General features: G+C 50.3%; 4 protein-coding genes across 4 annotated transcripts; 3 read left to right on the plus strand and 1 right to left on the minus strand.

Annotated features, from left to right (window-relative positions):
- Window positions 1-376: 376 nt before the first annotated feature.
- N7443_004953 (prephenate dehydrogenase (NADP(+))) lies at window positions 377-2,383 on the plus strand (the record flags this gene model as incomplete). The annotated part of the gene is made up of 7 exons (XM_056885009.1): window positions 377-471; window positions 849-909; window positions 959-1,070; window positions 1,140-1,288; window positions 1,357-1,956; window positions 2,021-2,152; window positions 2,228-2,383. 7 exons carry the CDS (start codon window positions 377-379, stop codon window positions 2,381-2,383), a joined length of 1,305 nt encoding a protein of 434 aa, XP_056743287.1.
- Window positions 2,384-4,103: 1,720 nt separating this feature from the next.
- N7443_004954 (Pre-mRNA splicing factor-domain-containing protein) lies at window positions 4,104-5,953 on the minus strand (the record flags this gene model as incomplete). Its single annotated transcript, XM_056885010.1, has 7 exons — window positions 4,104-4,187; window positions 4,266-4,642; window positions 4,693-4,945; window positions 4,994-5,174; window positions 5,225-5,448; window positions 5,508-5,592; window positions 5,637-5,953. 7 exons carry the CDS (start codon window positions 5,951-5,953, stop codon window positions 4,104-4,106), a joined length of 1,521 nt encoding a protein of 506 aa, XP_056743288.1.
- Window positions 5,954-6,973: 1,020 nt separating this feature from the next.
- N7443_004955 (Tor) lies at window positions 6,974-8,620 on the plus strand (the record flags this gene model as incomplete). The annotated part of the gene is made up of 2 exons (XM_056885011.1): window positions 6,974-7,063; window positions 7,115-8,620. 2 exons carry the CDS (start codon window positions 6,974-6,976, stop codon window positions 8,618-8,620), a joined length of 1,596 nt encoding a protein of 531 aa, XP_056743289.1.
- A 788-nt stretch (window positions 8,621-9,408) lies between these two features.
- On the plus strand, window positions 9,409-13,499 carry N7443_004956 (putative cytosolic regulator Pianissimo; the record flags this gene model as incomplete). Its single annotated transcript, XM_056885012.1, has 4 exons — window positions 9,409-11,148; window positions 11,199-13,034; window positions 13,096-13,256; window positions 13,310-13,499. 4 exons carry the CDS (start codon window positions 9,409-9,411, stop codon window positions 13,497-13,499), a joined length of 3,927 nt encoding a protein of 1,308 aa, XP_056743290.1.
- Window positions 13,500-14,179: the final 680 nt, after the last annotated feature.

The following is a 14,179-nucleotide window of genomic DNA, read 5'->3' on the forward strand; positions in this document are numbered from 1 at the left end:
AGAGAAGAAATCAACTCGAGGCGGTTGATCTTTGATCAGAAAAGTGGGTGTGTGCCCTAGCGAGTTGCGGGCTGTGATTGGCCGAGTGGAGAGAACAGTAAGCGAGTTGCCTGAGGCTTTTCGAACCTCGGAATCGCGGTCGGCCCGTGGGCGGTGAGGGAAGCTCTTTTGCTCGCCTATTTAAATTTTCTTCCGTCGCCCATCATTTACACGTTCTCAGCATTGCCATTGATCTTCCAGAACTCAAAGAATCCAGTGGAAAGCTGGGGCTTGACGTCCAAGAAGACCAATTCTCTGATACTAACCTCATCCTCTGCCATCAGTTGCGAGAACTACGCAGTATCGGCCCGAATCGTGGCCCTGAGTCATTGCCGGAATGGGACGCACCAAAGAGGATGCCTCGATTGGCATCATCGGTATGGGTGACATGGGCAAGATGTATGCCCAGCGCCTGAGTGACGCCGGCTGGAGGTAAATTGCAGCCTTGTTTTCCGTTGTCGATCTGCATCAGTGATGTACGAGAAGGTAAGCTTTCCACTCTTCTCTTTTTCTTTCCCAGTCCCCTTTCGAATGATGACTTGAGTGCATTTGGCTCGAGTATGGTCCGGGGCTATACTGCCTAACCATTCTGGCGGTGGTTGATCTCCGGACTGTCGATGATGTGAAACCCTCGCTACCTTAATTTTCTTGTCTGAAAAAACTTCGAACTCAACCATTCTGTTTTCGCTTTACCATTGCTCTTCGGAACAAATGCTAATCAGTGAATCAAATAGGTCATGACGTAACTGGTCTTCTCGGGGCATTTGAAATGAATATACCTTTTACTAACATAAATCTGTTTCTTCAAGAATCAATGCGTGTGATAGACCTGAGAATTATGAATCTCTCCAACAAGAGTTCGCTTCTCAAGTACGTCTCCCGCCAGGGCCATATCGCCCAGAAACTCATTCGTATATAGCAAGGAGTCACCATATTCCCGAATGGACATCTCGTTTCCAGACTTAGCGATTTCATTCTTTACAGTGTAGAGGCCGGCGTCATCGACCGTGTCGTGGCACAGTATGGGCCCTGTATGTCTCGATCTATTTGAAGGCTATGGCTCTACATATGACAGGTATATCTGACATGTCGCAAAAAAGCAACCAAGGTCGGCGCCATCGTTGGTGGTCAAACGTCCTGCAAGGCCCCGGAACTTGCAGCGTTCGAGAAGCATCTGCCGCAGGATGTAGAGATCGTATCATGCCATTCGCTGCATGGGCCCAAGGTCAACCCGAAGGGACAGCCACTGGTACGACGCCACACCCAGCCCGATTCCACGCCAGCCCAGCCCAACACTGAATAACGTGTGTCGTCTAGGTCCTGATCCAACACCGTGCCTCCGATGAAAGCCTCCAATTCGTCGATCAAATCCTCTCCTCCTTCGGCTCGAAGCATGTCTATCTCACTGGTGAGATGCACGACCGTATCACCGCCGATACCCAGGCCGTTACCCATGCTGCTTTCCTGAGTATGGGAACTGCATGGCAGGCAAACGACCAGTTTCCCTGGGAGCACTCACGGTGGATTGGTGGCATTGAGAATGTCAAGATCAACATCACCTTGCGCATCTACTCCAACAAATGGCACGTCTACGCCGGTCTTGCCATCCTCAACCCCGCCGCCAGGCAACAAATCCGCCAGTATGCTGAATCCGTTACCGAACTATACAAGCTTATGATCAGTGGAGACCGAGAGGAACTCAAGCGGAGAGTAAAGGCTGCTGGTGCCTCGGTTTTCAAGGAGGGCACGACCAGTCAGGATCTCTTGTTAAAGGATGAGGTTCTCGATCAGTTCTCTTTGTCCAACAAGTCCCGCGAGAAGGCTCCCCCGAACAGCCATTTGAGTCTGCTCGCCATTGTCGACTGTTGGTCCAAGCTTGGCATCGTTCCCTACGATCACATGATTTGTTCGACGCCGGTAAGTGGACTAGTCTCGTGGAGTTTTTATTTCCTCGAAAAGGCCTACCTTCTAACTTAATTAGCTGTTCCGCCTGTGGTTAGGCGTGACTGAATACTTATTCCGCAACCCTGAGCTCCTCGACGAAGCTTTGGACACTGCGATAGACGACCACAACTTCCGTTCGGATGATCTGGAATTTACCTTTGCTGCGCGGGTAGGTTATAACCAATGTTTCTTGGACAAGCTCCATGTTCGAGTCCACGGGATAATACTAACCTGACTCATCTAGGCATGGTCTGACTGCGTCTCCTTTGGTGACTTTGAGTCCTACCGCGATCGCTTCGAGCGAATTGCATCGTACTTCGCCCCTCGCTTCGCCGAGGCCTCGAAGCTTGGAAACGAAATGATGAAGACGATCCTGGAGAAGACAACCAACAACCCTTGAGTCACCTTGGTAATGGAGGTGTATGATATGATCTTCTCCTTTTCTTAGATTTTTCCTCATTTGACTTGTATCATTGTATGATAAGGTAGGGGCCAGGGGCCTAAGGAGTATGGTGCCTGATTCGCTTTCAAATACCTAAGGTGCGATCGGAGTTTGTTCAGGGTACGGAGACTGTCTATCTACTAGATTCATGCTTACTTTGGCGGATTCTTCTTACATTAATCTAATCATCTATGCTGCACATGTGTGTAGTTTCAATCTTCATTTTACGTCTTTTCGTTTTGCACTTTTCAAAGTTGCCAATTCTCTTCTTTTCCTTTCCCATGTCTTGTCGTTCCCGTTGCGTTTCAATGCTCGGTGCTTATCGCTCATGGGACTAAGGTAGGGGCGAACTACACCCAAAGCAGTCATAAAAGTAGGATTAATTATAAGCCGCCTAAAGGTTGCCAACAAAGGCCTGTGGATGCTACCTTTAGCGCTAGTGAATGAATGCATAAGTTGCTTTAGCCTCGAACATGGATGGGTTGGTAGCCCGCGTTCTGCATATGTTGGCTTGAAAGGCTGAGACAATTCATGCAGTTTGAAATTCGATTTGAGCCGATAGTGTACTTCTTCCGCGGGCTCATTGCTGCCCGCGCTAACCCCCCTCCTGGACAGACGCTCGATTTCTGTTCGCTCCTTTCAGGATCTCTTTCTGGATATGATTCTGCTATGCATGGTTCTGTAATCTAACGAATGACTGAATTATTCGATCCGGAATAGCCACATTTCTTGCCAGCCCTACTCGCGCTCTCTGCCTCTCATGTGCTATTCAGACCCCCTTAATTATATATATAAAAAAAATGGCCCCCTCTTGCTAGTACCGCCCCCTTTCGCTCCCCTGTCACTCGCCTGTAGCCAGGAGTATCTAACCAGACGGGTCAGGTCTGGTAGTTAGCGTCGTTCCAGACCTGGCCATGAGCTGCAAAAGCTCCGTGATGCTGTTCACGATTTAGGTAGAAATATTTCCCCAGGCGTTCTTGTGTCTTGTATCATGCTTCTCATATTTTTCTACACTGAATAGCGCATAACATCTACAATGCCAGAGCGGAAAACGGTGGCCCTTCGTATGCAATGAATTGCTCAGGGTGATCTATACCCCTCTGGACTTGGGTACGAGGAACTCTGGCCGAGGTAGGCAGTTGTCCATAGTAGACACGTGTCAGTAATCATAAGGCTGGCCGTGATGGAAATCTACAGACCTATATCTAGCTGTGCTCTAAGCCAGGTGGTGGCAGGGCTGTGGCTTTAGGACCAAGATCTGAAGTGGACGATTTCGGGCCGAGTATTTATGTCAGCCAATAATTGCCGACTGCAAAGCACCAATTGGCAACGCTTGAATCAACATCCGAATGCTAAGCTGGTGTCTTCATCCCTGTGCTACACCAATAGTTTAGCCACAAGTCACATGATAATAATTGGATCGCCAATACATTTACGAGACAAAGCATCGTATTTGATGAGAGTAAAGTTGTAGTATTGTGACCGCTACAGGAATAACTATTGATATTCTGGCTTTGTTCCCAATATAGACTAGTGTGTCTTGGCGTAGGGGCAGGAACATCAATTGAAGAGTGTACAGTAAACTTCCGGTTATAACATGGCCCTCCGTCCGAGAGAAACCACATGTTATGAGTGAATTATGTAATATTCAAACAACCTCAACCCCATAATGCCCCTCTCACCGTCCGAAAACCTTCAACTCCAGGTATCGCAACGGGGGAAAACTCAGCGCCGTCCAAGACGCAGCAATAGGTAACCCCATCTAAACGATCCGTCAGCAATCAATCAATCTATAAGCGCAGAATCACAGTAAGGAGAAAAAGGAAGAAAGACTACCTACATCCGCCCCACCTCCCACCAACCTCGCAACTGGCCCAATAAAATACACCTGATTCATGCCCAGGATCGCGCCTGCCCACCCGATCAGAAAGGCCACTAATGCCGCCCAGCCCAGGGGCAACGCACGGCGGTCGTTCCAGTCGGCCCAGTTGAAATCTTGGCGGAAAATGGTGTGTTCTTCCGCTGTAATAACGACCCAGATCATGGTCCAGTAGCCGACAAGGGCAAGGAAGTTGTTGAAGATGGTTAGGAGGTAAGCTTCGCCTGCTATGGCGCAGACGGTGTAAACAACGACGGCGATTGTGCTCCAGATAAAGCGGGGAATTTTATGAGCCCAGGGACCGAGGAGTTGGAGGTTGAAGGAGGCGGAGTAGGCTCCTTGGGTTTGGGTTAGTAGATCTGTTGCGGGTGAGAGGTATGTGACATGCCTGGGACTTGGTTGGCAACTAGGCCGAGAGCGAGGATTACGCCGAGGAAATTACCGAAGCTGTTCAGAGGGGCGAGACTGGCCATTATAAGGCCTCCAGTTGATCTGTCGAAGCCTTCGGCCCAGGACTTGTTGGTAAGGGTGCCGCCGCCTAGACCGATGCCGATGGAGAGACAGAGGACTTTGGCAAGAAAGATGCCGATTGTCGTGGAGAGGGCAACCTTCCATTTCACCGTGTCTTTGGGGAAGTAAGCCTTTTGTGGGGATTAGTGACACTCTAATGGGAGTAGAGAAGGTCGTACATAATAGTCCGCCGCATACGAAGCCCAGCTCAGGGGGACTGACATGCAGAGAAAGAAGAACGTTAGTCGATTACCGGCCAACTCGGCACCTACTCCGACGCTCTGGCTATCCGGGTTGAAATCGGGACCAGCACAGCCGATCATAATAAACATGATCAGGATCTGAGGTATCCAGCAGAATCTAGGGGATTGTCAGCACTGACGAACTCGTTTTGCATGCAGCGGGCAGACCTTTCGAAATTGAAGAACCACCGGTATCCAAATGTCGCAATCACCCAGGTGATCAGCGCCGAAACCACTATGCCTACCCACGGTTTCATCCCATGGCCGTTGACGGCCGAGAGAATTAAACCAGCGGTCAGGCAGTTGGTCACGCCGTATCCGAGCGCGATGAAGATGTTCAGTACAACACACAGCTTGGCGGGCCACCATCCCATTGTATATCGGGCTACGACCTGTACGAAACCGGGACTATTAGGTCAAGCCTCGATTGAGAGAACTCGCGCAGACCTACCAGCGTACGACATCCGGATACTGGCCCAAAAGTTGAAATATACCCGGCACAAATACAGCCTGTGAGCGTACCGAAGATACAACAACTGTAATAGTCAATATAGCTCCTCAACGTCATGGATGAACCTACAGAATTGCATCCACAAACCCCAGCTGAAAGGCCAATGGTCCTAAAATGCCAACGTTCAAACTGTTCGCGGTGCAGTTGATCCCAAACCACATCAGCGCAGCTGAGAGATACTGCTTGGTGGAGGTGGGTCCTCCACGCATGTCATCGGGCACTCGCTCAATACCCCGGGTTTCCAACCCGGCCAGAAGCTCTAGCTTCTGGCTAAGCGTGTGGAGCCAGCCCTTTGACTCCACGGCAATGCCGGACTCGATGTCAGCAGTCGAGCCATCGACAGAGGCCTGTGATTCTGTGGGGGATTTTTCGTTGTCGGGACCCATTGTATGCTGTGGGACTTAAGCTTTCCGCTGATTAGTGGGAATGTGGGAATGTGGAGTCAAGCATGTGTAGTATCAACGTTCAATAGTTAGAATGTGGGACTTAATAGCACAGATAATCAAAACTATACGAATTACAAAGGAAGAAAGTATCGGGAAAAGGCTCGATTTTAAACCCCAATTTAAGAATCGGCCCCGTCTCTCTGTCTCGTGAGCTCTTTGACTATTGAAGAGTGATCTTATTGGCTTCCAGAGCCTTTGATAGAGATAAATGCACGGGTTTCGTAGTTTAATCCGTCTAGACCAAAGTAAATAAATGAAGGTTTGATAAGAGGCAAGCAAGCGAGGTCAGGGTTCAAAGAATTTCTGACTTCACTAGGCGTCGCACCTAGGAAGTGAGAATGTTGGCACTGTATCCTGATAAGGTTGGCTATCTATCCGACGGACGATGCGCACGGATGATCTCCCTTTTCAAGCTGACATTGGTGAATCTTAAATTAAACCTGGGTTGTACAGCATGGCGTTCTCCACTGAAGAGAATGTGCCGTGCTTTCCGGTCGCTTCTCCGCATTTCATCCCCCGACGATCTCTAAGCGAGTACAGGGCAAACCTAGGTTAGTATCTTAGTCTTCTAATCGTCTAGCCAGAAGCGAAGTATTACGATTATCTCTATTCGGGGGTGGCGTTTAGTCTTGGTATATTGAGCCCGTCGGATATATTGCTGAAGGCTAGCGCCGTCGCATACATGCTATAAGTCATGTACTCTAACGGGATAGATTCTGCTATCTGTCCAATTGGTTCCAGGCCACCTGCTATCAATTATATGAATGAGAATAGGTTGGCTTTGTGGACATGGCCCACTATTCTGTGCGGGGTTCAAACCCATATCGATACCAGCTTCTAATTCCCAAAAGCTGTTGACACCGGTATAATAAGACCTGGAATCTTCTCAGAAGGCGAAGGGATACTCGTCTGTAGATCTACCACCTTTGAAACATTTCACTTGTACTGGATTTACTAGACATGTCGAATAACTTCTTCATCCTCAAGGGCTTGACGGCCCTGAGTTTGGACAAGCTGCCTACACCTCTCTGGTCTGCTGCGCTAGTTGTCGTAAGTCCAAGCAGAAATCTTCTAGAAGAATACTCACTGAATCCCCCACAGGCCGCCGCAACGCTCCCAGCAATATGGATCTATCGTCTAGCCCTCCACCCACTAGCTAAATACCCCGGCCCCAAACTCGCAGCCTGCTCCAGCCTCTACTTCATGTACTACATCTGGACCGGCTACTTCCCGCAGCACTGCGAGACGCTCTTCCGCCGCTACAAATCGACCGTGATCCGTGTCGCACCTGGGCAACTCGTCTTCAACGACCCACGCTCCATCAAAGACATAGTGGGCCGCAGCGACGTATATCGCGGCAACTTCGCTCTCCGCGTCATTGGCTTCGCCGGGACAAACGTGTCTAATATTCGCGATCCCGGAGAACACCGTCGCAAGCGCCGCCTTATGGCCCCGGGGTTCTCTAATACGGCGTTGAATGCCCAGGAGCCTGGTATCGTGGTGCCGATTGTCGACAAGCTTGTGAGCCGCATTGCAGGCGCGGAGACGGATGTTGTGAACCTGTCTGACTACTTTGACTGTGCGACGCTGGATATCATTGGGGCATTATCGTTTGGCGCGAACTTCGCCATGCTGGATAAGCTACATGATCATCCGTTTCTGCACGTCTTGCCTAATGTGCTGCGCTTGTCAGTCATTGCACAATGCATCCCCGAGGTGTTTCGCTTCCTCTCCTTTATCAACCGCCATGGGCCGGCCTGGATGACTCCAAAGGCATTCCGCGGAGTTGTGGATTTCGCAGGGTACCATCTCAACATGCGGAGGCAGCGCGACGATACTGAATTCGATCTGGGCAGTCGTCAGGACATCATCAGTATTATCGCTGCGGGGAACGAAAAGTTCAAAGGCCAGGCGGGGTATGCGCATCTCGGAAAGTATGAAATGCTGGGTGAAGCGACGAATCTCGTAACTGGTGAGACTTCCTTCCGTCATAAGATCAAAAGTGTAGATAAATTAACAAGACCAGGCGGAGGGGACACCGTCGCCACAGCACTAACAAACACATTCTGGCACCTGGGCCAGAACCCAGCCGTATACGAACGTCTGGTGTCGGAAATCCGCTCCGAATTCCTCACTTCAGAAAGCATCGTGTCGCCCAAAGTCGCGCAAAAGATCCCATACCTGGACGCCGTTATTAACGAGTCGATGCGCGTGTCACCCGTCTTGCCGGGCCCGATGTGGCGACACACGGACAACCCGATCCCCGTCGCAGGCCACATGGTGCCGGCACACACGGAGCTGGGGGCGATGCGCTACAACATCTTCCGTAACCCGGAAGTGTTCCACCGGGCGGATGAATTCCTGCCGCAGCGGTGGATGGACCGGAATGGAGAGTTTAAGAATGATGACTTGGAGGCTAGTCAGCCGTTCGGGCTAGGCCCGCGCACTTGTATTGGGAGGAATATTGCGTGGATGGAATTGCGGTTGATTGTGGCGAAGCTGCTGTGGCACTTTGACTGGGAGGCTGTTACCAAGGAGTGGAATTGCCCTGAGTATTTGGTTCTTTATCGAGGGGCGATGCTGATGAAAGCAAAGGCTAGAGTGTGATATGAAGCAATTCCATAGATTACGCACTTGAAGTTATTAACATTGAACAGGTACATTATTAATTGCATGTATGGCCTGTCTACTGAGAGACAAAAAACAGAATGTAAGGCGCATCACTTATATGGAGATATAAAATACATAATTGCAACTTTCGTAGATGAGTCTTTAATCTGGGACTATTCCTATCCCGGAATTCCTAGATTTAAGACCCTCGCAATTAGGGGGCTATTCTCATGGAGAACATTTCAATCATCCAGATTATGTCCATGTTCTCGATCGGCGCTTACAATGCCGTCGAAACCGGGATCATCACGTTAGTTAACTATGTTATAAGGGGAGTAATTCAAAACCCACAGTTAATATAAAAATCAAGATCAGCCCAAGGAAATAAATGTTTGCCATGTAACGAGGCAAGTATGTTGTAGGGACGCTTCTTCAGGCCAGACCACCCGGTGATAAGGGCAACTTAGTCATCCATGTGTTTGTCGCGATCAGGCTGAACCGAGCCAGGTGAGACGATCGACAATCGCGCTGATCGTTTGCGCTGGTCATTTACCAGGTCTTTGCTTCAGTTGAGCCCGAGTCAGTCGTGATGGCACCTGCTGTTGCTCTCTGATCATTGTGACTGCAACTCGTGACTGCGGAGGACCCCCCTCCCTTACGCCTTCTTCCCCATATTCGAGCCCTTGCTCCGCCGACCTTTCCCCCCCCCCAACCCCAATGCAGACGCTCGACATCCGGGATATTTGCCACAGGTGATAGACAGCCCCGTGGCTAAATGGAGCTCTATGGCTTCCGGACACAACTCAGCGTTTTCCGCGTCCACCCAGCACCGTGTTTTGGGTGATGGGCGCTCTTCATTCAGCCAGGACGGTGGCTCGGTAGCCGGGAGCTGGAACGATGCAGCCCCCAAACCAGGGCGAAATGGACGATCCGGATCTGGAGGGAGTGCAACTACGGGTGGACGAGGAGCGTCGCTGGCCCCGTCCTTTGGCGGGCCAGGTAGCTTCAGCGCGGAGCTCAAGAGCATGAACTCACGGAGTGTCACACCCCGCCCCGACGGTACCTACACGAGACGAGCGAGCCGATCGATTGGTGAAGAAGACCTCAATACGACCGAAGAACGACAAGCGTTGATTCGAGACAAAATTGCGAAAGAGATGAAGATCAAGACTGGAACAGAAAACATGTTGGAGGCCCTGCTGGCAAAGCCTCTAAAGCAGACCAAAGACCAGCGTATACGAGTGGAATCGGAATTGAGTACTTCCAATCGCAAGCTGGTCCAGTTGCAACAAGAGCTAGAGGAGGAGCTGCTTCGTGCGCAGGCGCCATCTACAACACCCCCTCGCAGTCGCATTTCAAGCCTGTTCCGAAGCAGTCCTATGCGTTCACCCTCGCGAAACAACAACAACTTCCCAGAACCCGTCGATGAGGAACAACAGGAATATGAGGAGGAGGGAGACATTGAGTCGCCAACATACGTTCTTACCGAAACACTCCAGGCCTTGGAGATCGAGGGCATGTCCCCCGACTTCTACGTCGAGCGCGCCAACAATCTGGTTGAACTTTTCAAACGACATCCTACTCTGAAGTACGATCTCGCATGGCCTGTATTTGGCCTGCGCGTTCAAGTGATGCTTCTCAGCGACAGCAAAGAAGTGGTGGCTGCTGGTTATCGGCTCACACGTTACGCTATAGCGGATCGAAAATCCCTCCAAACAATTCGAGCATTACATACCGACGAGCTCGTCATCCTATCTCTTGTAAAGGAGAGCAAAGCCAGCATTGAGAGGGAGCAAGCTCTCAAGTTCGTGAGAGCCTTCCTCGACGTCAAGGACGGCGTCAAGGAGATTTCTCGTGCTATTGTGCGTACGATTGTCTCCATTGCCGAACATCATGAAGACCGTCTGCGAAATATTTCTATCATGACCCTTGCGGAGATGTTAGTCAAAGATCCCGAGCTCGTTGCTTCAGCAGGCGGGTTTTCCGCGTTGCATGATGCTTTATCCGAAGGCACATTTGGCGCTTCAGAGAGTCTGATCTCGAGTTTCTTACACGTTCTGGATATGCCACGTAGTCGAAAGTACTTGCAAGGGTGTGAATTAGAAGCCGTTCTAGCTCCTTTTACCGACTCATTGGCTGATTCTCTTCGCCATGGCCGGTTAAAGTCTGCAGCGCGGGCGGTCTCTGCAATGCTTAAAACATGGCCCGGTCTGGTAATTCTGGCAAGAAATGGAGCGCAACCGCTCAAGTCGCTTCTCGAGTCACTCCACTACCCTGATCCCCAAGCTCGAGATCTCCTTATGGAGCTATTATTCGATGCTTTGCGGATAAAACCACCCTCTTGGTCATCTTCATTCCTTGCGGGTAGAAGACTCACGACATATGGGAGAGTCTCAAACCTGCGCGCCGACACCGAATCGAAACACGCCCGCGGATTCCCCGAGGCCAGCAATAGCAGAGTTGATCTCACAGCACACTTCTCGACTCTCATTCTGGCAGCTTTGATCGCAGCTGGGCTCCCAAAGGTTTGCAATATTCCGAAGATTAGATGGAAATAGGCGCTAATTAGGTGTAGGCTCTGTCGGATCTCATTGAAGATGAGACTGATGCGTCGCTTCGACGAAAAGCCACTCTCCTTTTGACCGAAGTACTCAAACTTGCCCATCACTCATTGCCATCAAGCGTAAGTGCCAAGCTTCAGGTCCTTCCCCATCTTCTCCCTCCCGCAATTCAATATGATCTTGAAAACCATGATGTCTCTACTTCGACAATCTTCCAAATTGAAAGCATCAACCGAACGCTGGCACGCTCTGGAGGCCTTTCGAATAGTCCTGGCCGATACATGGATGCCGAAATTTCCCTTTCTTTGCTACCTGGCGAACAAGGAAAAGACAAGCTAAGCCCATCGATGGACGAGCAAACGTTCCGCAACGCAATTTTGGAGACTCATGTATTAAATACAGTCAACTTCCTCAAATGGAAGTGGGATCTCATTCATCGTCTCGTCGAAGGCCCTCTCACAAATTCCAAACGCATGGACGAGGCCATCAAAGGTTCCAAATTCATGAAGCGTCTTATTGGGTTCTACCGGCCCTTTAAGTATCGGTTCGCCATGATCCCAGTTTCAAAGGCAAACCAGCGTTATGTGCGAACTGGTTGTGCGTTGATGCGGACCCTGGTCCAAACCTCCGAGGGTACCAAGTATCTGGCCGAGAACAAGTTTTTGCGTCAAGTAGCAGAGTGCTTGGCCCAACTTGACCGCATGAGTGGACTGACATCTACCTCACCCCTATTCTCGCGTGAACAAATGGCCAATACCTTAAGTGGAGGATATTTCGCGATGCTTGGAACACTGAGTGCTGATGCAAATGGGCTTCTCATGATGGAAAGATGGCACATGCTGAACATGTTCTACCATATCATCGAGCTTCAAGACCGGAATGATCTTATCCAAACGCTTCTGGGCAACATGGACTACAGTCGAGAAAGTCACCTGCGAGTCATGCTTTCCAAAGCCCTCACAATTGGCTCCAAGGATATTCGTATATTTGCCACCAAGCTGCTACGAAAATACGCCGTCGGGGACATTGCCGTCAGCTCGCACGTTGCTCTTGCCAACGCGGAATGGGTCGTAAAGCTCCTCGTCACCCAGCTCTATGATCCGGATGTCACGGTTTGTCAGATTGCCGTGAAGATCCTCGAGGAGGCATGCAACCAGCGTGATTACCTGGAGTTTGTGGTCAAATGTAGACCCTCTCTGGATCACCTTGGAGAGATCGGCGCACCGCTTCTCCTGCGTTTTTTGTCAACATCTGTCGGCTACCATTATCTGGACGGCCTTGACTATATCACACAAGAAATGGACGATTGGTTCCTCGGCCGAAATGATTCTTATGTCGCCCTTGTCGAAGCAGCCCTGTCTCGAGCCTATGTCGATCAGCCGCGACGTAACAGCTTTGCACCCGAGGACTTGGTAGATATGCAGGACGTCGGAGTCGTTCCCCCTCATTTCTACCGAGAGCTCGCTCGGACAGCCGAGGGCTGTAAGCTACTGGAGCAGTCCGGGCATTTCAATGAATTTGCTTGGACGATTCGGGATTTCCGGCTGGAGGAGGAAGATACCGAGGTGCTTCTCAAAGTCAAGGGATGTCTCTGGGCCGTGGGCAACGTTGGGTCCATGGAGCTCGGTGCGCCCTTCCTGGAACCCGAAATTGTGCAGCGAATTGTGGCGATTGCGGAGAGTGCTGGTGTGCTCACCATGCGAGGTACTGCCTTTTTCGTCCTAGGATTGATTTCTCGCAGCAAGCATGGGCTAAAGGCACTGCGGATGCTGGGATGGGACTCTGCTATCGACTCGGAAGGAGGCTCACTGGGTCTCTGTCTTCCTACTGACTTCCGCACTCTGTTCCTAGTATGTATTCCCTTTATTCTCTTCCATTGCGGCCACTCCCAACGGTGACTAACCTATCCAGATTTCCTTCCCTGGCTACAATTCAGAGGCCAAACGAACCCCGCAGGACAAACTCAAGGAGGCTACTACAGACTCGGACCAGACCAACCAGAAGATTTTGAAACTGATTGTGGACATGGGGAACACTGTTCTATCAAAGCGATCAGCGGCAGACCTACACAGGTATTATCTCTCGTATCATTTCTCTGAGAGATCACTGACCTCTCCACCCGTAGCATCAAATCCAAGCAGCCTGAACGATTCCACCAAGTACATCTCTTCCGCAAGGCCCTCTGCATTCTTGAGAGCCATCATTTCAGGCTGCCAGCGCGGCGCTTTGCCCTTGATCTTTTCGACAAGAGCGTGATGCGGCGAATCGTTCTCGAGGACGACTCCGATATCTCGGACTCAGACTCATCTTCATGAACCACGCTAAAGTCCAAATAGTGGGTTCCTCTCTTCTTCTCACCATTCTCCTTTACTGCATCTCGCAACGCAGCACCGCAGGCGAGGACCACGCTACGCACCGATTTACCTAAAAACGATTGATGGAAAACTTGGACTTTTCGGTATCATAAGCAACTGGCAATGCAATCTGGCTTTCCCTTCTATTTACTCATCCATTTGTACCTGGCATGGCGGCGAACCTTGGAAATGAGACACGAATGATATCAATTATATGCTTTGCGTAAATAAGGAGAGAATGAAGCTGAGGGACCAGAAGGGATCATAAAAAAACTAAATAATCCCCTCTAGTGGCCTAGTGCTCAACACGAGCAACAATTCAAGCTCGCGTTTAGGTTGATGCGAAGCTCGGGAATTTACCCGAAGTCGGTCTAGTATCTGTTCCTTCCTCGTTGAAGCCCGTCCAGAACCTTTGCGTTGATCAGGCATCTCCGTTGTGGCATAAAAAATAAACGTATTCCAGTTTCTATTCCTGCTATCAACCTTCCAATGTCCGCTTGCCTCTTGCATCTTGATTAAAGTGTTGAAGTGATGAAGTTCTGCGATTATCTAAAGTTGGACCCACTTTAGATCTCCGACCCACCCCGAGACAGCTTGACCCGACTCCTCTCGATACTCCTCACCCATAGAGGATTATGCCG

This window comes from Penicillium atrosanguineum, assembly GCF_028827265.1.
Source record: "Penicillium atrosanguineum strain IBT 20685 chromosome Unknown utg000003l_segment0_segment0, whole genome shotgun sequence".
NCBI lineage: Eukaryota > Fungi > Ascomycota > Eurotiomycetes > Eurotiales > Aspergillaceae > Penicillium > Penicillium atrosanguineum.